This window comes from Amblyomma maculatum, chromosome 11 (assembly GCF_055883805.1).
Source record: "Amblyomma maculatum isolate TAMU_Amacu chromosome 11, ASM5588380v1, whole genome shotgun sequence".
Lineage (NCBI taxonomy): Eukaryota > Metazoa > Arthropoda > Arachnida > Ixodida > Ixodidae > Amblyomma > Amblyomma maculatum.
The window spans coordinates 10,080,246-10,107,592 of record NC_139354.1 but is presented as its reverse complement, the minus strand read 5'-3'; the positions used below and the strand labels follow the sequence as shown (position 1 = coordinate 10,107,592).

Below are 27,347 nucleotides of genomic sequence, written 5' to 3'. Positions count from 1 at the left end.
AAAGCAAACGATTGGGGTAATTCGCCATGACTTACTGCCCACTGCCAAATCCCGGCTGCGCTCAGCATGCGTCCAGAAGGCTGATTATAGGTATGAAAGCGCAATACATCGATGGCATGGAGACCCACCACGAGCTAAATCTTGTCTCTTTATTCTTCAGAATAAAAAATAACCATTCAGAATAGGCCCACGTGTTTTTCTTTTTGCAGGGTCGTCATACGTGCTTTGTGTCATTTATGCAGCCGCTATCTCTACTTTGAAAGACTGGCATCCGACGGTAGTCCCTCCGTCGACAACTTTCAACTTGAAAGTAATAGTCGTTGGCGCCTTCTGAAATGAGTAGACAGGACAACATATATTTTATATTCTGCTTTCCTCTTAAGATTGCTTCAGCTGCTCGCTGAGAAGCATGATCATACCTTCCTACTTCTTTCTTTACTAGGTAACACGTGCTTCAAGAGACAGAACCTTTATTGTCTTACGTGAAATTACACGCGTACAAAAGTCTAAATGAAAACCTCGCCTACATGAACACATTTCATGCCAAACGGGACTGTAGATTGCAGCGGCATATTGACTGAAGAACCTATATAAACGTTTCGTTTCCTCGCGCAGTATGACACGTTATTAAGCATTCAGGGCGATAAAACTTATTTTAAAGGGATATCTTATTCCATTAAGAAACCAAACTTTCGGAGCCATATAGATAAGAGACACAATGCCCGGTGCGCGGTACGCGCTAAGTTTTTTCCAGCATAAAAAGTAAAATCACGTTAATAGTGGCCTTTTTGCTTTGTTTTAGCGTGAAAGCACCGATAGCCTAGCATGACGCACTTAAGCAATTTCCTAATTCCGTCTTTAAGACACCTAACCAATTGTTGCTATGCCAACAACCAAACCTGCTCCCGGACAATATTTTCTAACTATGCAGCCAAAGCTATACAGAGCTGAAATGTATCAGTTCACTGCGCCGCAGAATATAGTCGCCTCTAAATTTCGTGAATCGCGCCCTAGAAAATTGTACCACTACGAAATTATTCACGTTATTACTCAAGATTGTACTACAACACAAGCGAGTACAGGGTTAGTTAATGCATTTTCGAATCAGTACAGTGCGCCAAGCAAGCGCGATGGCTGCGTCATCTGTCGGGAATCTCCAGAAGAGTACGTCAGCTGCTTCTGCTGCGTCTACCTGCCGGTTTCTGCACGCTTTCGCAATGCGTTTGTTTGGGCAACCAACGCAGTGCGTGATATTAAACAATAAATTTAGGTCCACTTAGGTTATTAGTAGACTAAACATAGATATTTCTGCGTCGTTGGCGACTCGAAAACTGCAATTTCAAGCCAAGTATTGCCATAAAGCGTAGCACTATGCTTTGCTATGAGTGACCCTGACTTAATAAAATAATAAAAATTGACAATGGTCATGGGTAACGTAAGTGGTAAATAGGCTTAATTAGCACCAAATAAACCTGTTCGAAATGCATATTAGGAAATGAAGTCTGAGGGTGTCTGGACACACATAGAGTCAATTATTTCTTCCTAAGCCTACTAGATAGCTTTAGCCAATAAGCTTAACCGAGTCGTAAGGTCTCTAGGTAGCGCTACTCTTTATGTTAATGTGTGAACACCCAATAACCGTAACTATACCGTATTAATCGTAGTTAAAATGGATTAGAATTATAACACTAATAGGCTAACAGCCGATTCGCTGCGAAAGCACATTTAGCTTTCGTACTTAAAACTCGCGCTTAGCTATTAACAAACCGACGGCATATTTGCATGATCTGTGTTGATGCATTTTTAAGGGTGTGTTTCCGGCTCGTAAGAAGTGAAATCCTTTAAGTTACTTTGAGCTCAGCCCCGCTCAGTATTTAAATTGTTATCGATGTGATAGCTGCAATGAATATGCTGTCGTCTTCTTATTGTAGGTCCTAGCTAGATTCGGTAAGTTGTATATTGTTTTCAAGTATTAGCGCCAGGTTAACGTCTGAGTATTCCCAAATAAGAGGCCGTCCAAATAAAGTTAACGAGATTCAATCCAAAGCTTATTCTTTAAAGAAATGTATCCCATATAACGATGATGTATTTGAGCGAATTTCCAGGTTTCACTCTTTTTTACCACAAAACAGGGGTGTATTCGAGTTCTCGCTTTAAATTCGCGTTTATGATTCAGCTTGTATTTTTTTATTTTTGTTTTGAGCAATATGCTGTCAGCTCAAAATGTGTAAAGCGATCCATATGCTAAGTACTTCATACTGCGTTTGTGTACCGTTACACATGTAGCTGTAATCATCGACCCTAGTATAATGTCTAACGGCTTTTACACTCTTCCAAAAAAAAAAAATAAAAATTAAGTGAAACCACTTTTCGGCGCACTTACGCCAATAATAAGTTGCGACATAGGGGTTAGATGTGTTTCTTTGGATTCTTGAACCGTGATGGCCGGCACAGGGCATTGGTTCTGCCACGGCTTAGCCAGCTCTTGCTCCTCACTTGTGGTTCCCCTGCAGAGTTTGTATGTGCTGAAAAAAAAAAGAATTAGCCGATTAGTTTACCCAGCCAAATGCAAGATATGTTCGTTAGCATGTAACGTTTAACTTTGTTTTGTTTTGAAAGCTGAAGTTTCAACGTCGGGCTTTAGGTAAAGATAAAATAATCGGCGAAAGTAGCTCTTAGTAGTAGCGGACTATAAACATTTCGAACAGCCTAACGCACGGTTAAGGTCATGCGATAGCGGTGGGTTCTGGATATGTTGCGCACGGATCGAAGTTTATGGTGACAACATGCAATGCACAGGCAGAGAGAGAGAGTTGCATTTAGTGCCATCGGCTGTGGCGATAGCACAATCCTCTCGTGCTGTGGCCAAACAGGCTGATCTGTGCGTGCTGCGATTTGATCGAAACCAAGGCGGGGTCATGTTTGTTGATATATTGTTTTTTTTTTATCATAGCCATGAGGCACTCAAGACTTCTTTTCTTCTTAAGATTAGAAGCCTTACTGCTAGTGCATAAAAGGTAGTTCTTCTAAGAGGTTGAGTGGATAGCTCACAAAAGACACGCATGTAGGAAATACGGGAGAAAACAGACAGGCTGCATAACATAGCTAAAAGCATGCAATATCGTGCAGTAGCTCTGCTCGCCATGATTTAGGATTGTTTTGCTCCGCTGAACCATGATCGTACAATCCTCTGACTTGCCCAGTCGCCTGCGCGATGCTGTTAATGTCGAGTGTCAGCGACGTTTGGCGTCACACAATTCGAAGGAGCCCGAGTTATACTTTCATGCCAACTCGAAAAAGCAGGCACAACCTGTTCAGACACGAACTCCGTTCTCTTCATGTGCCACCTAGAGGCCAGGGGTAAAAACCCATCCTTACCTTAAAGCTCAACACCGCGCATTCCTGCATTTTGACGCAAGTCGGGCTCCCTGAGTGGGCCCACAATGTCACCGAGAGCCACGGGCTCGAAAGCCATCTAGTATACTGCCCGCATAAGGCTCAATGCTAACAATAAATGTTTTCCATTGCAAACATCGCGCAACACTGTCAGATGGGATGAAGACGACGACATACGGAACGCAGCATGAAAAACTGGCAGTTTACCGCGTGTAAAAACTGGCTACCGAGACGGCTTGGCAGTCTACCGCCGGGACTAACCTGTTTACCTCAGTCTCGTAACGTGAGCCACTGACGGAAAAGAAGTTTGCTATTTGTCAAGGTAAAACCACCTCTTGAGACAGACACTAGCGTCAGAGAGTCACTGCTTCAATAATCTGAAGGATTCACAGATAGGTTGGGTTTCGACACGAGCGTCTGGGCTGCGTGAGCCAGTTTTCACACATAGATTGGATTTTGTTGAGAATACGGGAGTATCTATGCGGTAGTTTCTTTAAAATGTTTACTGTCGTTTTCTACTGTCTATATTTTGTTTACAGAAAGAAGGAGAGAGGCCAGGTTGGGGGGGGGGGGGGGGGTTATTTTCTGGCTTACTGCTCTGCACTGAAGGGGGTGGAGAACGAAAAAAAAAATGTTATCATTCAGGCGTTGTTGTCAGAGGTGCACATAAACACAACGAAATAACAACAGCTTTGTTTGTTAATGTTCCAAGAGCCCAAACTTTGAAGCTCATCAAATGTAATCTAAAAACTAAAGGGACGAATAAATTGTGAGTTTTTATATTCGGTCCATGAGCGAACAGGCGGAAACTGGCAGATGTCTTTCCATCGCCCCTTTTCTCTGAGTGAGGTCTCTCCTGACTTGCTGAAATATATAGGCAGTGTTAATAGGTAAGGGTTTGTGTCAGTCTCACAGTTTAACACTTCACTGAGAATACCATTTACTTCCGGTATGACAGCGGAGCATCTATTGGCGTCAAACGCTGAGAAATGCATAAATCAAATTCATTTATCACCAGTTGCACGTTCTCTTAAATCAGTCCGAGTGATGTTCTATCACTTGCGCAACTGCATATAAAGACCTGAACCCTTATTTCAGAGTTGAATGTTAAAGACACTGAGCGCTTTAAGGCCGTGCGCTCTGCATCATGCAAAAAACTACATTGACTTACGAGGCCCATTCATTTGAAATATGCCTCGCCTAATTAGTTGGAATTTTCTAATTCCTCTCTGCTCCCCATTTCCCTGCTGTGCTTACACCGCAGCAGTCGGCTAGTAGAGTAAGAGCTTGCCCCAAATGCAGAAAGTTACCAGTTAGATCGCTTGTGACTACTCGTACGTGCCAGCATTCAACGGCTATATGCATTACACATGCCGGGTGCACGGCTTCTCTACGATAAAATGCTCGCCAAGAGGCTTTGGACCCTCTTATGTAAGTACCAACTGAACTTTCTAAGGCAAAAGCCTTTCTTAGCTCATGGACTGCGGAAATGATCGCACCACTGCACTCTGCCTCCACCGGGAGTCGAACCATTATTTTTTCTATCCCCAGCCGAGCGCTCAAATCACTACACCACGCCGGGATCGTGAGAAACCGATCGTAATTCTCTTTGTCTAGCGTGAGGATGACAGCAGCGAGGAAAATGACGATGCAGTTAATGGTAATGGTAATGATGTCATTAGCGATGACAATGAAAGTGCATTGGATTGGCTTCTCTTTTGTACCAGATGGACAAGATTGTGGATTTGGATTGGATTCGTACTGAGGCTTCTCCTTTTTACCAGGTGGACCAGAAAGGTCCTAGCCAAGTCAACTCCCTACTGTGACGGAGTCTGTCCCGCCATGGCGCAACGCCACCAACACTATTTATCTAGTATGCCTTATACAGTTCTCAAAGGCGTCGTTTGGTTGCCTCCACATCCACAGCCCTCTCATCGCGTTGTGTCGCATCACTGTCCACCGCAGCGTCTCCTTGCGGCTGTCCAGACGTGAACCCCAGCACCTGCGTCAAAATTGACCCGCTAGGCTGACATGGCATGAGCACTTTACAAGTCAACACAATATATTCGATCGTCTCTGTCTGCCGCCCGCACACCGCACACCGCACACAAGACATCCACATTGTCCTTGCCCTCGATCCGCGCGTGCCATTTCTTTGTGCGCAGCACCCCCGCACGGGCCTCAAAAAGCAGGGCGCTCCCCAGGGAGTTGTCGTTGTCGCTCCTGAGTGACATCCCTCTTGTGCGTGGAGTACATACCAAAAGCCGGCCTGGCCACTGTACCAGTTCGCCACCGCCTGGTCTCCGCCGCGGCCACGTGTCCACGCACCTTCAAAGTAGTCCAGCAGGTGCCTTTAGTGTTTGTCACAGTTGGCAGTGGTACCCCATACTTTGCACTCAGTTCACGTACCATCCTCATCCAGCGTGTGCATACTCCGCTTACAAAAGGCAGCGTAGTACTTGATGAACCCAGCGGTCCGCCCCAGAGTCTACGAACGCATCTCAAAACAAATCTTGGCTATTGCCTCTCGGGCCTCGAAGGAGGACCACCCAACATCACCCTGAGCCGCCTCGTTTGGGGATGAACGATGGGCTTCCAGTGCCGGTCTTCCCACCTCTCTCTGTCTTCGCTTCATAAATTTCCGCGTCCAGGATGTGGTACACAACACTGCATTTGCAAATGTCAGACCTGACAACATCATGATAATAATATTGATGATGATAGCCATGGCGATGATGATGACAGCATAAGGATGACGATGAAGATGCAGTTGGTGAAAGCACTCCTATAAAGTGGCTTTTTCCATACCTACCCGCTCTTAAGCAGACTTAGGCACATTCCAGTAATTTATTATGGCGGTGTTTGGCAGAGCTGCCCATGCATGCGGCACGCAGATTCGTCGCAGTCTTCATTGTTTCATTTGTGCGTCCGTAACCAAATACTAAGCGATTTAAGCACATCCGCTTCGCTGCTCTTCTTCTGTGGGCACTGGCACGAGAACAAATACCGGGGCAATGCTTACTTCAAACAGCCGTGGAAGATGGGACCAGACACCCGGAGAGAGGGAGCTTGAGTGAAATCTGGAGTCAAAACTTGAGCGATGTCGGGAAATATAAAATATCTATACTATACATGTTTTGATTCCGATGCAAAATACTAGTGCTATGTTATTCCTACGTAATCACTTTAGAGCATTATTTTTCTGTACGCGGTAGCCTTATAAGCTATCTGTAAAATTTTATACTCTTAACTTGAAAATCATGTCAATTACGCGTACCAAAAGGTAACTTACCATGAACCGACGCTGCCCAAACAAGGAATCTTGTAGCCGCTCTGCTTGCGCATGGTGACAGATAATGTTGGGCTTGATCCAAGTGGCTCGCGGATATTTATGGAAGTATTCACGACCATGGATTGTCCGATTTGTGCATTTGTGATGCTCACGTCGCTCAGCATAAATTTCTCGGATTCTGTGGGGCATGAAAGATTAAAAAAAAAAAAAAACGAAATGATTACCGCGCTAAAATAAGAAAGCATCATGTGCCGAGCCGCGGCGAAACTGATTATTGTACTTTTTCACTTCATACTAGGGCTCAAGCAAACTGCGGATATTTTGTGAAGAACTTAGTTTCCCAAGTTTTGTCCCACTGCTCGCCACACTACCAGAAGAGAGTTTGATAATTAGATGCACTGCTTATCTATTTCCCATTCTGTTCCCATCTAAAAAAGGCTCGACACGTGTTACATTGTGTTTGCGCCCAGTAGGTTTTTTAGAGATCTCAGTTTAAAGCTGAACCAATACGACTTGAGTTCATCGTAGCCTGCGGCCCCAAAAATGAATATTGAAGGTTCTGCTACTTCAGTTGCGGTTTTTCCTCGGTTTTCCGCGGCCATGGTATCTTTATTTTTCTCTCTCGTCTTCTGTAAACTTTTTTTTTATAATTGCGTAGGTGTTTCTTTACTGGAAGAAGTTTGTACCTCATCGGGCGTCCACCAGAGTTTGGAAATTCTCGGTTTTACAGCAACGAACACTACTCATCGCGTCTACAAAACTGATAACTGATCAGGGTGTTTGGAAATCCCGAGCGCAATGCTTAAGAGCTTTGGCATTTTTACTTTTGAGAAAACTATACACAGCATCGGCTTGTGCAGCAGTGGTGTGGCAGAGGTCAGTTCTTTAAAATTTGGGCAAATCTGGCGGAGGGGGAGTCCTTATGTTGAATTCTATGTTGGCAACCTACAAGTGGGCTATAAGAGATACAGTGATCAGGACTGGATTCGATGATGCTAATCATCTTGTGTTATTGACCGTGAACTGGCATCACAGAGCGCACGGATTCCTTTTTACTGCGCTGATATTGATATGTAATTAAAGGGTTTCCTTGATGGCCTTGCGCTCGCCACCTCAACAATGTAGCAAGTCAGCTGCCATGTAACATTCTTTTTCTTGTTTGTTCACCCTGTAAGTAAATAAGGTGCATCTGAAATGCTCGCTAAAAGCAATGAAATATCTATAGCTGGTGATTTGCGCGCAGCCATAAATCTAACCCCAACAACAGTCCAGAGCCTATATCAAGGAAATTTCCCCAATGGTAGACGAGTTTCCTCACCTTAAATTTTGTGATATGTTATAAAATAAAACTTTTATTCACTCTAATATAGCGGAACAATATCGGCTAAAGAAAACCCTGATGCAGAATATTTACATTTACGGTGTCATTGCAAATTTGAACTAGTGTATAGGTTATATTAGGTATACTGTTACCTTCTTTATTTGGCAAGGTTCTGTTATTCTGCGCGTGTAACATTCACATAAATTAAGTGTTATCTGTTGCACTGACATGGCACCTTCGTCAGAACAGAGCGCGAAATCAATTGATTTCATGTTTACGTATGGCGATGAAGTACGCGATAGAGCATCCCTAAGATTTTAGGGCAAAAAATTCATAAACAATTGATTATGAAAATTATTAACTCTGTTTTCCCACACAACTGGCCTTCCACAAGCCTTCACTAACACGGATGCCTTCGCGTTGCATAACCTGAGCATCTCAGATGCGGCCAATACACCCATAACAACACTTGAACTGCGCGGCGTAATTTCTGTAAATAGTCTTGTCGTACTCGCTTGCCCATTAATTAACGCTATGAAGTATTAAAAATAATGTTTACCTTATACAACGTTTCCTGACTTGTACTAGAACATAAACAGTTTGGCTCAGTCGACTTTAACAAACAGTTCATGACTTGAACCAATAATTACTAAAACACCGCATTGCGTTCAACAGGTACGAATAAACAGATGAACCAACACAACTACCTGCCATCTTCAAATAGGAAGCATTATTACTGAGGGCGAACTGCTCCAAAATAGAATTCCTCCCTGAACTAAAAAGGTAAGGATATACTCCTCAATGTGTAGTTTACTGAAAGAAATGCGAGCTTTAAGAAGTTGGCGGGCGTATGTTTTAACCAAATATTAATATCGGAGCGACATGTTTAAATGCTCTATTCGCTTGCTACAAGCGGATATAACTACAACGCCACATCTTCTACTAATATTGGTTGAGTTTCTAAGTTTTACTCCAAACACGAACACAAACGAACTGGTTAATAACTTTGGTTTCTCCTCTTGGGTTTTTCTTTCATGTAAAAGAGGGTCGATACCGCCCGTCTTGTCGTTTTTGAAGATTTGTGTATTTTTTGTAAGTTATTTAATTACTTGTGCAAAATAATTCAACACATTTTCACTTTTCAGCGCTTTAGGAGTTGCCTACGTTATTCATACATTTCGGCAAGACTTCCTCAAATAGTGTTCTCATTATTGGTTAAGCCTGATGCCTATAATGCCCGCCGTACACCAGAAACTGTCAGTATAAATAATGTAGAATGCATACTCACTAGAGCAAGAAGTAATTTTCGGTCTTTGCACCGAAGCTGTGCCCAGTGCAGAGCCTATAAACGCGAGCACGACCAGTACGCACAGCATGCCTCTACGTCTTCCTGTGGACGCTTGAAAAATGGTGTTCAACTGTCCACTGAGCTTGAGTGTGCACTATATACACCGCTGCCATGCACGTTCCGCATGCGTTGCACAAAAAGGGGATAAAAGATAAAAGGCATAAAACGAAATTAGCGTCAACCGGTATGCTGTAGTAAGCTTCATTCTGCTGACGAAAGCACTGAAGTAAACATCTCAGGTGAATATCAGCGTCTGCTTTTTGTTGTTTGTTCACTTGAGTCTTCAATAAACAATGAAGTCCATAAAAAATCCCCCTCCTTTCGTCAGAATAGAGAAAGAAGCTGCACTAAAAGCGCATCCAGCGCCGAGAATAACGTGACGTTTTACTGAGATTAGCAGCTATCGCGTGCAAGCAGTATCACTATCATATGGTTCAAGGAAAGCTAGTTGTAATATTTAGAGATCATGCCAATTGTTTATCTAAGCATTTCGAGCAATATTACTGTAAAATACTATAACTAGTACTATCCTAGGCCCGAGTTCATTTTGTTTCTATTATTTATACTTAAACTTACTCTTTTATTCGTGTTTGTGGAATGCGTATAAACATTTCATCCTTTTGTTTTACTTTGTTATATCGATATTTTAGCTTCCATGGCTTTCTGTATTTATTTTTGTGAGGAGTGGCATCAGTTTGCGGAAAAGCAGCCTAGCTGAATAGCGTTGAGGTCTTCGCCTTGCACCAGAAGAGAGTGCAGCCATTGTTTTCACAAGAAAAACAATGTCTTTACATCTGCTTCTCCTAGGTGTATGTACGATCTGGTGTTATCATAGAGTGCAACCTCTCTTGGTCACCTCAGATCAAAACATTCTTCGAGAGAAACACAGCAGCGTCGCATGTTTTCAGGTTCATGGCGGTAACATGGTGGGGCAGCAACTGCCGATCAATGGTTCTGTTTGAAAAAGCTTACGTTAAAGGAACGTATCGCTGCCATATACCGATTCTTCAAAGATTACCTCCAACGAGCAAGAGGACTATTGTGGTTGCGCGGAACTGCGTGCGGATATGTCCTGGACTCCCACAAGGTTTCTATGCATTACAAACTGTAGAAGAAGCAGGATGCCTCCCGCTGGATGAGACTGCCGGCGAGAAAAATATGCGTTCTCATCCCCGGCATGTCATCTAAGAAACGGAGAACTTCTTATGCCGTGATCACCCAACTCACCATAACTCTGACTTTGGTCAAGCTGTGCAGCTTCTGCCCCTCTCTAGTATTATTACACACCTAAACTTATGTTTTCATTGTAGAACAGAGGAATGGAGCAACATAAGGGTGTAAATGAAACAATTGGTTAAAACAGCAACAACAACAAAAAAACTATATGCTACACAAAGCGGAAGAATTCACGTACACAACGCTGGCTAGCAACTGAGCTTTATTTGAACAAAACCGGCAGATCTATAGGTGAATGAAAGAAAGGGAAGTAGGAAAAAGAGGTGGAAAGCCGGGCGGGCAGTCAGATGTCACGTCACGGGGGTAAAATCTTAAGAAGTAGTTCACCACAGTATAAAAGCACTAAAAAAACGAGGGTGTAAAATGCCGCTCCGGGAACAAAGGTTTCTGCACCACTAGGAAAACGATAAACCCAGTGGTGTATTGGCCACTCCGAAACGATCAACCAAAGGCAAAAACAACTAAAAACAGGGTGAATGAAAAGTGAACGAACGGGAAAATACGCCGAAAAGCGCTACCGGCACGTTTAAAGTGAAAGAAGGCGCGATTCTAAAAACGACCGAACGGCCAAAGATATTTGAACTCTTGTTCGGTAAGCGCAACAGATGTGGTTCTTCATTAAATCTTCAAGCTGGGCTAGTTAGTAATTTCATGCTGGATCCATTTTGTTAGCGGTAAGAACACGAACACAAAGAACACGATACACAGGGGACAGTCTAGCGCAGTCTAGCAGGTGTCCCTTGTGTATCGTGTTCTTTGTGTCCGTCTTTTAACCGCTAACAAAATGATTCCAACAAGACCGGGTTCTGATGCAGGATTTCTTGTAGTCAACTATCGCCACTGATCGCTTTGCTCTTGATATCTTTTTGTCGCAAGAAAAACAGATTCATGCTAGTGCAAACGGCATCCGGTTTTGTTTTTTGTCTGTTTCTTGCTGTTTTTAACTTGCATCATAAGCGAACTAATTCAGCAACAAGTCCTGCTACAATGAAAGACACAGTATGGTGGTGCTACTGGAAAGATAAGAGAGCAGGGCCGGAAAAGCGAAGTGCGGAAGCGCAAGGTGTAATCAAATGAAGAGAGGGCGACGGGTATGGACGAGATGGGTCGCTGCTGAGTTTAAGATATGTGATGTGCTGTGGTATCCTTACAGCATGTCTGTGGCGATATACGACAGTTGAAAAGTATCCGCGATCTGTCAGATCGGCGGCCTCATTTTCAACCGTCAAGAATCGGGAAAAGACTCTAAGCTGGAGGTTGATTATGAGTTGGAAAACTGGATAGTAGCCGTTTAGTGCGCACACACAAGTGTATTTATCTCCAGTCCTTCACCTCAGCAAATGGCAAAACCAAAATACCTGGGGAGCTCCCCTTAAGTTCCGCATAGGGGGATATCATAACGTCAGCCATTTTTTTTAGCCTCAATACTCCTCATCACTAATCTACTCTGGCAAGAAGTACAATAGGCATGTGGAATAAAAGCGGGATGTTTGAATATGCGGGAGAAGGTTGAATGATATAAGGAAATGCAGCAGTGACTGCCAATGCTCTCCGCATGTTCAAGAATCATAGTATAAAGAACAGTGCTATATAAAGAACAGTGCTGCGGCTGGGTGCCGAACTCGTGTCCGTTTTAAAGTCGCGCAGACCCCAAGTATTTGGTAAATGTCGATTTGCACTTGTTCTTGTTATAGACAGGAGACCCTATGCTTCGAAGCAAGCCTCGCAGGAGAGCTCAGGTTTAAGCAACGGCCAGAACAAGGCCTATCGCGACCAATATTTTGACCACAGTCACATTCATATAAATGGTGCGCCACAGAAAACAAAATATATTTTCGTCCTTCTGACCAAATAAGCATATTTCCAAGACAAACGTTTCAGTGTCTATTTTATGGCAATAACAGTAGAGAACCATTTAAATGATGCCTTCTAGAAAAGAACAGTTCCAACACAAATGGTCAATGAGCCTTAATTGAAAGATTTGTGGTCACCCATGTCTGTCCGTCAGATTTTACGCTCAGCAACAAAGTACGGTTAGAATATCTATAATCAGGTGCAGAAAATTCTATACTACTTTGGCTATAGATTCAGAGCCATTAAAATTCTCCTTACCATCTATAAGCGTTGTTCTTGATGATAAAGACCAGTAGTCATACTTATATTTAGCTGTCTATATAAGGACGGAAATGTCTCTATAGCTAAAGGCTTCAAGCCATACAATCATATTTGGATGGCTATAGGAAACTCTATATTACTATAGCTATAGACCAGTAGTAATACAATTGTATTTAGCTGTATATAAAAGTCTAAATACCTCTAGACCTACAAATAGCAAGCCGAAAAACGTATGTTTCTGAAGCTATTACATCAGTAGTCATTAGCTGCCTGTATGAACGCAAATGCCTCTAAATCTACAGATCGATAGTCATATGAGCAGTTTTAGCTAGCTATAGAAAACGTATGTTCCTGAAGCTATTGACCAGTAGTCATACTACATGCAGCTATATTTAGCTGCCTATAGAGGTGTAATTGCCTCTAAAGCTATGGACTGCCAGCCATACAAACTGTTTTATCTGGCTGTAGAATAATATATGTACCAACAACTATACACCAGCATTCCTAAGCCTTTCTTTAGCAGCCTATAGAGAGTCAGAAATGCATACAATGGAGGCACACTAATTGTCACTTTGAATCTCTATCCCGACTTAGCCTCCAATTTGACTGAGTCGTGCTCTATGTAACGGGAACTCGTAAGACATCACCTGAAATGTTGTGCGATTAATGATTACTTCACAGCTTTGATAGTAATTTCTAGAAGTCCTGCACGAATACATACACATAGACACACATCTGAAGGTACGTATATCGTCCGTTCAAATCCATCTCGCGAGCGGCCACGAGGTTGACTAGCAGATGTATGTTATATAATGCAGATAACATCAACAGCAATGCTGTGAGACGAACGTATTTCGTCACAGTTCGGGTAAAATTGTGGGACCATTGTCGCCGCAAGGAAGTCCGCCGGAGGTAAGCATCTCCGACATATGACTGTTTTTGTCGTAGTGATCACTTTCCGATGTTTATTTATTTTGACATCGAATTGAAATTAAACGTCCAAAAGAGCATATCACCTTCCTGCATGATTGTATAGTTCCGCATAGGAAGGCCAAATAGTTTAGAGCTTCTTATAGAAAATTCTAAACACTGCAGTACATAGATATCCACAAGGCCATAGAGAAGATTAAACACTTTTTAACAAACGCTAATGGCTGCCATAGGAACGGCTATAGCTGTTTGGGCGAAAATGCTAATAGCCTACTATACCATGAAACATATACCTGACCATGAGAAACGTTTATAGCTGACCAGAGAAAATGCTAAAGACTGCAGCCTCATAGGACATCAGAAGTCCATAGAATAGGTTAAGAGTTCTAGAGCGCGGTCTAGAGTAAAAGCTAAAGACTGCAATAAGAGCAGCTATAGCTATTTGAGCTAAATGGTTATAGCCTAACTGGGAAATGATTTTCTATATTTGATCATTAAAAAAGTTTATTCATGACCCTAGAAAATGCTAAAGGCTGCAGCACATAGGCAACCACAATCCCGCAGAATAGATTGCTGACTTCTCAAGCACAAACTATAGCCAATCATAAGGGATGCCATAGGAACAGATATATTTGTGCCAAATACCTATAGCCACTGTTACAAAGGATTCTCTACAGCTGACCATAGGAAAGTAATGTATGGGTCATCTTATATTTCGTTTGCTCCTGCCCATGTCAAATAGGTTATAAAAGCTCAGTATTTTTAAATAATTACAGCAAAAGACGGACTTCTTTCGCCCATAATCATTTATTTCTAGGAACCCCGCCTAGTTTTCTCATTCAAAGTTGATGACCATAGCATTTTTTTATGTAGATAAGGCACGTGCTTCTGGCCATTCAAGCAGCTTCTATCATCACTTTGAACGACTGGCATCCGACCGTAGTCCTTCCATTGACAACTTTAAGCTCGGCGTCAAGGGTCGTTGGTGCATACTGAAAAAAAAAAAAAAAGACACCATGAGCTTCATCAACTGCTGAAAATTCATGTCAAGCTTTCGTGAATACGGATCTTAAGGGTAATCCCCAAGCACTACTGTGCTTCATGCTTACCCCGATTAGGAATTGTATTTGAGGTACGAGCTTGGCCTCTATCGATTCTTGCGTAGTAATTGCGGGTACGGGGCATTCGTTGTTCCAGCGTTGAGCAAGGTACTGCTCTGCGGTGGTTGTTCCATTGCAGAGCTTGTACATGCTGTAAAAAGAAAAATTACGGATGCAATTTATAAACAACTCGTCGGCAAGTGAGACAGAGCAGGATGGAGGCACATGACAACGGACTGAAACACGCAGAAAACCTGAAATGTGCCAGTCCAAGGGTTTCTACCCTCATGTACCTATGTGTTTTGAACTGCAGATTAAATGCGCACCTCGATCAAACAGCGTCAACAAGGCTAATTATCAGGCAAAGGGACGTGATTGGACGGCAGAATCGAAATATTTTTTTCAAATATTGATTGAGAGATTAAGTTGAAAGGTCTCGTTATCATAATTAATTATTTTATTGACTGCACATTCCTTACTTCAGATTTATTGACTCTCTTACTGGAAGCGTTATAATATGATTTCGATTTTGGCACCAATGAAGACAACATACCATGATCCCACGTTGCTGTAACAAGGGACTTTGTTGCCGCTTGGCTTTCGCATGGTGACTTGCAACGTCGGGTTTGATCCAAGCGGTTCACTGTTGATGAATGTGAAGTTCACTGTCATCTTTTGCCCGATCCTGGCATTCGAGATTCTCACGTCGTTAACTCTAATATTTTGGTTACCTGTGCGCACCAGGGAAAAGAGAAAACAAGATATCAATAAGGCCGCAATGCGAACAGCTGACGATGGCTGGTAGAGAGACACTCATACATTTCGCCGCAGCACTGGTCATGAGTATAAGACACTGATATTGTTAACACCTTGGAGGCCGGCTCGCACGCCTTCCATTGCAGAGAATGGTGCCTGAACCTTGTTCAGATGCCGGTAAGAATGAATACCACAAGTTTGGTTTGGTTGGTTTGGTTTGTGGGGTTTAACGTCCCAAAGCAACTCAGGCTATGAGAGACGCCGTAGTGGAGGACTCCGGAAATTTCGACCACCTGGGGTTCTTTAACGTGCACTGACATCGCACAGCACACGGGCGCCTTGCTTTTCGCCTCCACCGAAAAGCGGCCGCCGAGGCCGGGATTCGATCCCGCGTCCTTGGGAACAGTAGTCGAGCGCCGTAACCACTGCGCCACAAGTGGCCAATCATCAGTGGCGCTGTGACCACGCGAGACGCTGCATTAAAGAAGGCGCCGATAACGAGGGCACCTTTCAATATCAGAACAGGCGAGTAAAGAGTCAATAGCCGTGAGGAAATAATTTTCTATTTTATTTATTTATTTATTTATTTATTTATTTATTTATTTATTTATTTATTTATTTATTTATTTATTTATTTATTTATTTATTTATTTATTTATTTATTTATTTATTTATTTATTTATTTATTTATTTATTTCATAAATACTGCCGACTGCCCTTTGGCGGTCAAGGCAGGAGTGCACAAAGTTAAAAAAATTACACAGCAGTAACAACAAAATAATAGCAACAAAGGGCAATTACAGTACGAGGACATAAATTGAACAAGACCAACGGGAAGCAAAGAAAATACAGACAAATCATCCGACGTCAACCAAACTGAGCAAACAGAATAAATATGGACAAAAAAAGTTAGTTTAGGGAAAAAAAAATGTCATAAAATTATGAAAACACTGCTTACAACAACGCTTCCCCAAAATAAAAGGTCACATGTAGAATAACGGAATACTGGGCTGCACTTGAAACACCAAAGTGAAAATCCAGTGCATGGCTTGAGAAACGACTCTTGCTAACCTTGTATGGTGCCAACCACACCTCGCAGTAAACGTTGAAACGGCCTTTCAATGTGGCTGGTGGCGGCCGCAGCGTAGCCTGCTGTCACTCCCTTCTCCGGGACACCTTTTCGTCTTTGCTGATGTGCAGCCAATTTTGCTTATGTGCTACATTTGATTCTGGACAGTACACCTAACGACGAGAGTTTTGCACTATATAAAGGGGCCTGCGCGTTCGTTTTTCATCTATGTGTATTCCACAGTTCTTATTTATTGGTATTCAAGTTGTACTCAACTAAACCATATCCACTAGTAGGGCAAATGGGTGTATCTCTGGGATGGAGACAAGTTCAGTTTTATGGGACATAGCTTATGCGAGGAACCTATAGAGTATCGTAAGAAACTTTCATGAACCTAACAGAGTCTAAACTCAGCCTAACGAAAGTCCCAATTTAACGAAAATATCCCGATTCCTCCTCAGACGCTCATATGGTCCAATGCTTTGACCAACTCGAAATAACGAAACTAATTTCTAGCCGTCCCGATTTAACGAACCCTTTGCTGAAACATGAAGGTAAAAAAGTGTCTTTTCGTCTATTTTGTACAAAATGCTCTACAATGTATTGACTGCGAGCCAACGGTAAAATCGTGCAGCAACTACGTCCCGCTTTTACCAAAATGCGCGGTGTGAAACACGAGTCATATTGATCTTTTTCTCCCGAGATTCCACCAGCGGTATAAAGCCGGCCCATCGTCACGGTGTCGACAAAGATACCGCACGCCTACACCAGGACAAATTATGGTTGCCCTTAATCTGTTGCGATAGGCGTCTGCCAAAACACATGAGGGAATAAAGCACAAAAAAACGGGCAGATGTTGCTTACAAACCGCAAGCAAGCAAAGATCAATGACGTCTTTGCTGGCAAAAACATTTAATCCCCTGGTACCCTTCTTTCCTAGGTAAACATTTCGTTGCTACGTTTTATACGCGCTGTCGGCATTGATGGTCGCGCGGGCCACAATTTCACTGCAGCAACATAGCACAGTGGAGAAGTTGGTATTGCATTTAAAGCTGACATAACAGTACAGCTTCCTTGGGCCTTCAATTCAGTTGGCGGTTACGTCCTTTAATAACACGATTTCGTTTTCAGCACATTTACGCTTCGCAAATTGATACCGCGCTACTTCCTTCATGCCGCGACACCACATAATAATTGACTTTATAGGATTAAGTGACTGAGAAATGCCTCTCTCAATTTAGCGATGTTCTCCATTTAACGAAATATTTCGCGGCTCCCCTCAATGTCGTTAAATCGAGTTTTAACTGTAGAGTGCATGGTCTTACTGTCCCATTCGCAGCATGCTTTTAATACTTTTCCTGCGCTTGCGCCGAGCAATGTTCGGTTATCATAGTCCAATGGGGCGTTCTTTCAGAATAATTTTAAGAGATCTTAGGAATATTGTAAGATACTCTTATGAATATTTAAATTTCCATGGTGTAAGTTTTCAGTGCGTTGTAAAATTTTGTTTTTAAATATTTTGTTGTGCTTACAGCGATTACTCAAGACAGCTATGAGAATGAATGGTTTAATTTATAAGGTTTAACGTCGCAAAGTAACTCAGGCTCTGAGAGGCGCTGTAGTAAAGGGCCCCGAAAAATTTGACTACCTGGGGTTCGTTAACGTTCACTGACATCACACAGCACATTGACGCCTTGCTTTTCGCTTGTATCAAGAAGCGGTCGCCGCGGCCGAGATTCGATCCCGCCCCCCTGGAAATGGAAGCCGAGCTCCCTAACCACTGCACCATCGCAGTGGGGCTGCTATGAAAAAAGAATGATGTGATAATTAATAGCAAAGCTATAGAAGCACCCGGCGATCAGAGGATATATTTATTCTCATATGGCAACCTTACAATCTGCAAAAAATTGCATTCGTGAAAAATGTCTCATTAGTTTTCAAGCAAGATTTCTCTGCATATTTTGTTTATATTATTGGCGAAAGCGGCTGCACTGCTCATTCGCCTTGATATACACCTCAGAATACCAGCAAAGACTACGATGTCCACCCTCCGCCCCCCCCCCCCCCCCGTCCCTCAGCAACACAAACTTGAAAAAAATATTTATATTAACAGTGTATTGCGAAACACCTACTTGTTTCTGAAGTTTTGATGTTCTTATGGAGACATTAAAGAGAGCGCAAGCGTTTTTTTTTTTTCCTCTAATACTTCTCAGTTCTCTCGTCATAGCTTCTATGTCGTAACAAAACTAAGCACTAGTTATACCTATTTTTGGTAAATAAATAGCGATATTTACAGAGGTCTAGATTAAACACGTTTCCTTACGAAGGAACGCAAGAAATTTGGAAAATATTTGTTTCCTCGGATCAGACTGCCGAACCTGTAGAAAGTCAGCGTAGTTTAAATGCTGCTCACAGTGCTCTTATGGCTACACACTACATAAAACCTGTCTACGTAAGAACGCAGGGAAAGCTTTGTCTTCATTCATGGACAGACTGGTGAACTGATGCTCTTTCGAAAAGCTTAGTAAACATTGTTGCACATTAGAATGCAAGGGAAGTCCGGCGATATTATAGCTGAACACTTACTAGAGCATGGCGTCAGCGTCGGCGTCTGAACCGAAGCTGCAGCGATTGGAGAGCCTACAAAGGCAAGTGCGAGTAAAGTGGACAGCATGCTTCGGCTCCTCTCCGTGTCTTATCTGGAGTGTGGTGTGTTCTGAGATGCTGGTTTCAACCCCCTCTATATATTACCGCCATCTGTAGCTCGGAAAGGGTTGCAGTTACGAATCTGTCATTCTGCCTTAACGTTGAAGCTTCTGCACTCTCACTCAACGTTGACGTCTTTCTGCTCTTCCTTTTCAGAGATGCAGAGCAAACGCTGCACATACAATCCTACGCCAACCTTTCTTTGTCATGGAGGATCAGAAACCACACCTATGTGTCAAAAATTTGTGATTAATATAGTAATATCTGCAGTGGTTGGGTGTGTTTTGTTGTTTATGCGGGGTGTTTACAGGCGAATGATGCACTCACCAGCATGTGGTTGAAAAATGCGATCCCAGAGAGGAAATTCATAACCGACATGTTTTCTATGTGGGCCCTAACTGCACAAGGCTGGCGCATGCAGGACACCGGGCTGTCGCGATATATATACTGCAGCATTTACATTTGCTTTCATGATGTGTTTTCAAAATTTGAAGAACAGGAACCATTTATTTTTTTTCTCAAGATATCTTGGTAATATTTATCATAGTAGTGGTGCGTTTGCTTCCGTAGACTCCAGGAGCTACACCGAAAGTAATGTAATTCAGAAGGATACTTAAAAGACTGCCGCTTAGTTAACAGTTATCCTACGTGGAAGTTTAATTCCTGACAACGGGAAACGTACACGTAACTGTGGTGATAAAGAATGTGTAAAAAATTTAGAAGACTGTGCTTAAGTCTAGAGTGCGGAAAAGGCAACAGCCACTTAACAGACCTGGTTTCACTAACCACATTGTTATTTTCATCTCTGCTATCACCACCATCATTATCTTCAGCGCTACTGTCATCATTAAAAACTTAATGCATCATCATTATCATCATTATACCATCATTATCATTATCTCTAAATGCAGCGTCAATATTAACGATACTATATCGTTATCATAATCACTATCTGTATCTTCATTGAAATGGTGACGGCAGGGACGCTAGACACGGAGAATTACGATACGTTCCTCACGTGCCAGGCTTGGTGTGTTAAGACATGGCTTCACTCCAAACAGGTGTATTGGCCATGGTCGGTCAATTGCCGCCAGCCTAACACTCCAGAGACCATTTACCACTGCTTTTTTCAGTGCCATGATGTTGTGTTTTTCTGGCACATATTGCAGTGTACACTAAATTACGTCATGTGGTACTCGTTTTTTGCCCTGTCGGAAGAACTATAATTTGCCTTAGGATTTTTTTATATCGATGGGGCTATTTAGCTGATGGACCAGCCAAATTATGTCATGCTGAACCACTACCACTATCGAAGTCTCTATTCCGAGAGTAGTGCGCTTCGTTGAGGGGAGTGCATGCTGCCCTGGAAAAGGCGCCTAGTTGGCTACCGCATCTCAATGCTTGCGCGTGCCTCTCTGAATTCTGACATTTGTTATGGCGCGAAATTACTGGGTTACTGTGGGCTTGCATTATGCAGCCCAGTGATTTAAGACATAAACTGTTCTAGTTTTTGTTCCTCAGAAGTTTTTTCTTGTAAAAAATAGGAGAAAAAGAGCCCGGCGTGGCGTAGCTGATTAGCACATTCTAGTGGTGATAGGAGGGTCACAAGTTTGATTCCAGGTGGATGGGAAAGTTTTTCTTAAAAGTGCTAGCTTGATCTCGCATTCAATGGACATTCACTTTCTTTGCATGCCACCGATGATCAAAGAAATGCTTCCACATTAAAACTTCATTTACACTTTACAAGACCTGATTTCAATGATGAAATTGCTCCTCTTACGGAACATTTAGTGTAATACGCGATAAATTCTTCCATGAGTTGATGAAGATCAATAAAAAGGGAAGCTCAGATGAGAACTTTTCTGGTCCACAGTGGGGTGATTGAATAGATCTGACTGCACGAAAAGGTAGCTATAGTGCAGGCAACCAGAACGTTCATAGCACCTATACCATTCGGACCTCAAACATAATTGATGCTACATCCCACAGGCATAAGAGAATTTCAGCCACATGCAGTTTACCATAGTTCATCGCGACAGCTTGACTTCCTACACATAACCCCCGAAAATATTTAGTCGCATCTTTATCACATAAAAAAAGAGATCCTCCTGGAATATTTTCGGAAGAGAAGACACACTAAAACCTGCCTCGCATGCAAGTCTTTCCATGCTGTGAGGACGGTACAGAAATACTATGGAACCTGGAATGTTTTCTTCCTTAAAAGTGATTAATAATTTTCTGAGCAACCCGTTCAAGCAGTTACATTGTAGAAATATCTGTAGAAGGGAAATGTTGTAGAGGTCATCATCATCACCAGCAGCCGGCTGCAGGGTGAAGGCCTCTCCCATATTACTCCAGCTAACCCGGTCCTGTACGTGCTATCTGCATCACCTGACCCTTGCGAACCTCTTAACCTCATCCAACCACCTACCTTCCTGCCTTCCCCTGCTGCGCTTTCGTTCCCTTGGAGTCCATTTTGTTACCTCTCGCGACCATCGATCATACTCTCTACGTACTACGTGCCCTTCCCATGATGATGGAATAACATTTATTGGGCCTGTAATAAATCGGTAGTGCATGCAGGCACCAAACGGGATAGTTCCCTAGTTGCGGGACCCATATCTTCCCAGCAGCTCCTGGCCCCTCCTCCTGGTCCGTCAGTGCGAGCTGAATCGATGGGCGGCGCTGGATGACAAGGTCTCCCATCGCTCAAGGAGTTGGGGACTGGGGGTATTGGTGAGAAGGTGAGGAGGGGGGTCGAGTGCTGTCCATGCTCGTTTCTTCTTCTTGGTGTCCACAAGAATGTCATTAACTCGAGTTATTTTTTTTTTAGCCACCCTGCACGCTTCTTATCTCTTAAAGTTACACTTATCATTTTACCTATACCATAGCTCTCTGCGCTGTCCTCAACTTAACTATTACCATTTTCGTTAGCTTTCAGTCCCATAGGTGAGTACAGGTAAGATGAAACTGTTGTATAGTTTCCTCTTGAGCAATACCGGTAAGCTAGCCATAATCTGCGAGTATTTGCCAAATGCACTCCCTGTTAACCTTATTCTCCTGGTTATTTCCCTTTCATGATCCGGTGCCGCGTGTTATCTTAGTATCAGTATTGTAAATGGTGCTACTTATAGGACTAGGGAAAGTAATGTAGTGCTATGATAGCTAGGCGTGCTAAATTATTTACAGGAATAATGTTTTCTTTACTTTCCGTTTTCCGAAATCCCCTAAATTTTCTAAAATTCAGGTTTTCGAATTCGTTCCGACGTTCACAGTTCCCAAGTGGCAGCAACCAGATCAATAATATCGTGGCATATAAATAGAGCGCCTACGGACCGAATCCCACGGCAATTTTTATAGAGCATGTATCATTAAAGCAAGTGATCATAAAACTGAAACTCTGAATACTTTTTTCTTCCATTGGGATTTGATTAGCACGTTCTCAAGGCGCTTGCGCGGCTGACAAATCTCTATTTTCAGGATGAGTCACGAACATTACGCTCCTGATCTCCATCCAAAGGACTATCCGCAAGCTGTGCGTACTCTCTATATGTGTTCAAATTCAACTCTTCAGAGTGAATATCACCAAAACATGTAAGTAGGCTAGCTGCCCTCTATTGACTAAGCTTCAGCCGTAATTTTCCTGCTGGAAGAAACCGATAGAACATTGCCTATTTGTCATTATTTTTGACATTCTCAACATAGTCAGCCCTTGCTGTGTCACTGCTACACATAGACCTTCCATACTACCTTCTATTGCCCTGTCTACGTCAGCTGCTGTTAACGTACTATATATCCCATCGCATTCGCTAGCCTGATCTTCCCTTCTGACTTTCAGTTCGACCTGCTTCGTTTCCTATCTGCTCTAATTCTCTCTACGGCTCTAAATGAGCATACATGCGATATTTCTTCAACATGGACCGCTTAAGTATACATTTCCTCGTCTTAATTCTAACTAAAATAGGATTGTCTCTTATCGCACACTGATATCTGATAGCGCGCAATTTACTTCCCAGATACACGGCCGGCTTAACAACGGCTACGCTTAACCGAGGTTACCGAACTTAACCACGGTTAACCGCCAATCGCGGTCCGCTGTTGTTACACAGCTCGCCGTCGTTCTCGGTTACGGCGGGCATTGCCCAATAAGTACAATAACCGAAATGACGCGGGGATCGGCGTAAAGAGGTTGCATGTGCAAATATCTTGTTTATAAAGCGGTTTCCGGAGGGCCGTCTGACAACGCGTCAACAGCGCGGTCTAGAACCTCACGATTTCAGCACTTTCTAGAGCGGCGTAAACACTGCCGCGGTGGCCCCTCCTCCCGCAAACCATATACACGCAAGGCACAGCGGATCGGTAGCGCCGACGTCTGAAATAAAGCGGGCGAAAAGTTGTTGCTGTCATAAATACTGAGCCGAATATAAAAAATGAATCGCTCTTGAGGATCGCAGCGACAAATTGCTGGTAAAAGCGATGACTGCGATACAGGTAAGTTTCTGCGCAAGCCAGCTGCTGCCGGTGCATTGCGGCTCATCCGTTCTGTTTGCACGCTAGCTCTGCGTCTAACGCGTCGCCAAAGTTAATCATATCATTCTTCTACTGTGGCAGAATAGGAGTCACACTGACGCAGTTCTCTGAGTGGATCATTTACGTCAGCGTTGATCACTTCTAAAGAGCCGACCGCCACGGCTTCGAAACCAAACAATGTAGGCCTAATGACGACTTGGGGGTTAAGCACGGCGCCGTCGTTCACAGTGCTCGCGTGCTCCACCGCCACGGTTCGCTGCGCCGTCGGCCGTAACCGAAGACGTCTGACGCCACACAGCATATACTGCCTAGTCTATGCGACGGTCTTGACACCGTGATACAGTGGGCAAACGAGTACATTGTTCAAGCGGACTCGCTCGTACGCTTTGCGCACGCTGGCGCCGACGAGCAGCCTCCGTCAACAGACGTTGCCACAACCTCGGTTAACGACGTAAACCGAGGTCCCCAAGCTCAGTTTGCGATAACCGCGGTTAGCGGTGTAACCCCGGTTTGTTGCGTCGTGGAACATGGGTTAACCATGGTTTCGCGTAACCGCGGTTAGGCTGCTGCCACAAGCTGCCGTAATGTTTGCCCTGGCTGCCTTTAAAATGGCCGGTTCGTTTACTTCCTTCATTTAAGCTTTCACTGCATTTAACAATGCATGCTGAAAGCCTGCAAATGTCGGTTTTCTTCATTCATTCAGGCTGCTTCTATCTTTACGTCACATTTTTCGCATCCATCTATTGTGCTTCCGTCGGTCACCTCTGTATCGACATTCCGTGTGGTCGGCGTAAACTGGAAAGCAGAAATCTAGGCCGAAAAAATATTTCGAACCCATCGAGGGTAGGTTAAAGGCTCATTCTAGCAAAATCTTCAAGTGCAGCATGTGACTAGCAGAACTACCGCCAACGAACATTGCTGTTTCTGCGTGCCACAGAGAATTTTCGAAGAACGCAAAATATAACGTGAGTGCCTTTAAAATTGAACAATACGAGATTTAAGACCCAGAGCATACGCAGTACAGAGCTGCCTGAAGAGGTGCGAATAAAACCGTGTTCACCGCAAAGGGAGAACAATGTAGACATTATTCAATATCTCTTCAATGGCGTTTAGAAACTATAGGCGATAGATCACACGTCCGTTTTATATCACAATGAGTGCTGCCGTTTTCTTTTTTCGTCCTTTGCTTAAATTTTAAGAGCTGCTCTAAACTCATCCTGTTTGTAACTTTATTGAAAATTATGTTTTAACATTTAAGATGATACTAATACGCATTCCTTTAAAGCATCATAGCTTTGTTTTATTAACCATCGTGCAGGCTTTACTAACACTCGCAGGTATTTGCTCAACATTTTCGGCTTTTCGATTGGTTTTATTCAGTCTGTGAGTCGACGAAGTGGACGCGACGCACGTATTTCATCACAAAACATTTTAGCAGTGCTTTCTGTGAGCCTTAACAGTTCTGCTTGAATAAAAATCACAGGCTTGAACGTATCGCACATACTGTGCGGCACTAAGATAAACTCCTGCGTGAGAGGTGTCGACATCTTGTTGGCTCCTTCTAGACTGTAAGCTTGGCCAACTGCTTATACTGATTTTCCTCCCTTGTTAGCAAGTAAAACTGGCAAGTTCTCCTAAGTAAACCAGGAGTTCTTGAGGAACTTAATTCCATGAACGCTTTCAAGCGTAAAAACTTAGTTCTATATAGATAAGAAAATAAGCATGAACCCAGCAGGCCATCTCACAACGAAGACCCTCATTTTCCCTGAACTTGTTTGCTACAACTAGACATATGATCTACCTTGCTTGGATTTAACTCAGGTATACTGCAACGAATATTGAAATAGGAAACCTGCCGGATACGAGGTGTCTACGCCACGGGTATCAGAGAATTTTACGGCAAGTGCATGTAGATCGTTAACGAATAACGCTGATTCATAGAAAGTGAAAAAAAAATACCTATCCAAACAGGACGAAAGATCCTAGCATAAAAGCAGTCAATAATTTATGAGCTCGCCGTCCCCCACTGTTTTCAAACAGCTGACGGCTGTCATAATTTCGCATCTGTCTGCGCGTCCTCTGCGGTACATGTAAGCAGAAATAGGATTCTCTCGGTCACTTATTTCTTCTGTTTCGTCAGTCCTTATTTTATTTGTATTGCTTGATCACGTACAGTCAGGGACAAAGGGTTGGGGGACATGAGTTTGCGGAGAAATAATAATTTCTGTATTACTGTACAAACATAGTGAATGAAATGTGCTGAATCACGAGGGGACATGCAGCCGAATTCCGAGAAAAAATGCCAAACGAAAATTTAGCAAGGCAAGAAAGAAATAAATGGTTTCCTGCTTCCCGCATCCCGTTAGCTTTTATCCCTGACTCTGCATATCACCTGCTCAGGCCAGGCAATTAAGACATTTTATGCCAAAAAGGTGCAAAGGAATGATCTCAGTAAGAATGGTAAATATCTGACAAAGCACACAAAGACATCATATTATTAGAGGGAAGGAACTGTAAGGTAACAAAGCCAAAATTATTTCATTTTCTAATACGTATGATAAAAATGTGTTAAAATAGAAGTGACTGGCTGATGCCACTGACGCCGCTAGCGAGTGAAGACAACGTGGTTCTGCGTTTCGGCTTGGGATGCGCGCACCGCGATCCGCTGAAAGCGTGCCTGCTCTTCGGTAACCGGAGAACACCGTCGCCGCCACGCAGACAGAAGGGGGGGGGGGGGGGGGGGGGGGAGTTACACGCAGTGGCGAACAGTGGCGGCCGGAGCGCGCTCAACAATCGGAGAACAAGCGCGGTCGCCGCCACGGAGGAAGAGAGTCAGGAGAAGGAGCGTGCACTGCCCCGGCTGTGGAGCTGGTTACGAGGGACAACGCCGACGGCGACGGCATCGACGAAGCGAAAAGCAGGAACGGGTGCCAAAGAGCTGCGCTCTAAAATACCTTCATAAGTATTGCCATCAATAAAAAAGCCAATTAAGCTCTTATAACACAGCCAGTGAATGTCCTTGATTTGTGCAATCAATGCAGCGGCGAGACACATGCCAGACATGCTGTCATGTTTGTTTTTCGAACTCGTCCCCTGCGCATATTTGATACAGTCCTCTGGCAAAGCAAAAATATGCACTGTGAATATATCACGAATGTTTCCAGGGCTGTCCTTTTCGATCTGCCATAATTTCCCTGCTTCGCAGCATGTTTCACCCTCATAATTTAGATACTGTTGCCGATAGCCAAAAATGTGGAAGAAATATGCTTACGGGATTAAGCATATCTGCGGGGAAGCCCAAATAGAGCGATATCGACTCTTCTGCAGTGGTGGCAGGAACAGGGCACTTGGAATTCCAGGGCTTTACCAAATATCTGTCCATTGTTGCTATCCCACCGCAGAGAGTGTAAGAACTGCAAGAAAATAAATATTGATCATCATCATCTTCTTACCATTATTAGCTCAACTACGAGGGATGTTAGACAGCAGATTCTTTCCCATTAGCATTCATAACTGCCTGGTGGGCTACTAAAATTACCGCCCTCCTC

General features: G+C 43.3%; 2 protein-coding genes across 2 annotated transcripts in view; both read right to left on the bottom strand.

The window, feature by feature from the left end:
• Positions 1-156: 156 nt before the first annotated feature.
• LOC146172831 (uncharacterized) lies at positions 157-9,398 on the bottom strand. The gene is made up of 4 exons (XM_084583645.1): positions 9,298-9,398; positions 6,689-6,866; positions 2,384-2,525; positions 157-330 (listed from the first exon to the last, which is right to left on the bottom strand). Exons 1-4 carry the CDS (start codon positions 9,383-9,385, stop codon positions 235-237), a joined length of 504 nt encoding a protein of 167 aa, XP_084439771.1. The 5' UTR covers positions 9,386-9,398; the 3' UTR covers positions 157-234.
• Positions 9,399-14,438: 5,040 nt separating this feature from the next.
• The window catches only part of LOC146172830 (uncharacterized), a 32,677-nt gene continuing 19,768 nt past the window's right edge, over positions 14,439-27,347 (bottom strand). The window contains exons 2-4 of the mRNA XM_084583234.1: positions 15,292-15,469; positions 14,748-14,889; positions 14,439-14,630 (exon numbers count right to left, since the gene is read on the bottom strand). Coding sequence (XP_084439360.1) covers positions 14,535-14,630; positions 14,748-14,889; positions 15,292-15,469 — 416 coding nt within the window. The 3' untranslated portion in view covers positions 14,439-14,534. The remainder of the gene's footprint in view (positions 14,631-14,747; positions 14,890-15,291; positions 15,470-27,347) is intronic.

What these genes read in the sequence shown, in the direction of transcription:
- LOC146172831 (XM_084583645.1), bottom strand. Translation starts at nt 9,385, where the DNA reads ATGCTGTGCGTACTGGTCGTGCTCGCGTTTATAGGCTCTGCACTGGGC. An exon ending in TTGGGCAGCGTCGGTTCATG is followed by an intron (nt 2,526 to 6,688) that starts GTAAGTTACCTT and finishes TTTTTTTTTCAG; the next exon opens with CACATACAAACTCTGCAGGG. An exon ending in TGTCGCAACTTATTATTGGC is followed by an intron (nt 331 to 2,383) that starts GTAAGTGCGCCG and finishes TACTCATTTCAG; the next exon opens with AAGGCGCCAACGACTATTAC.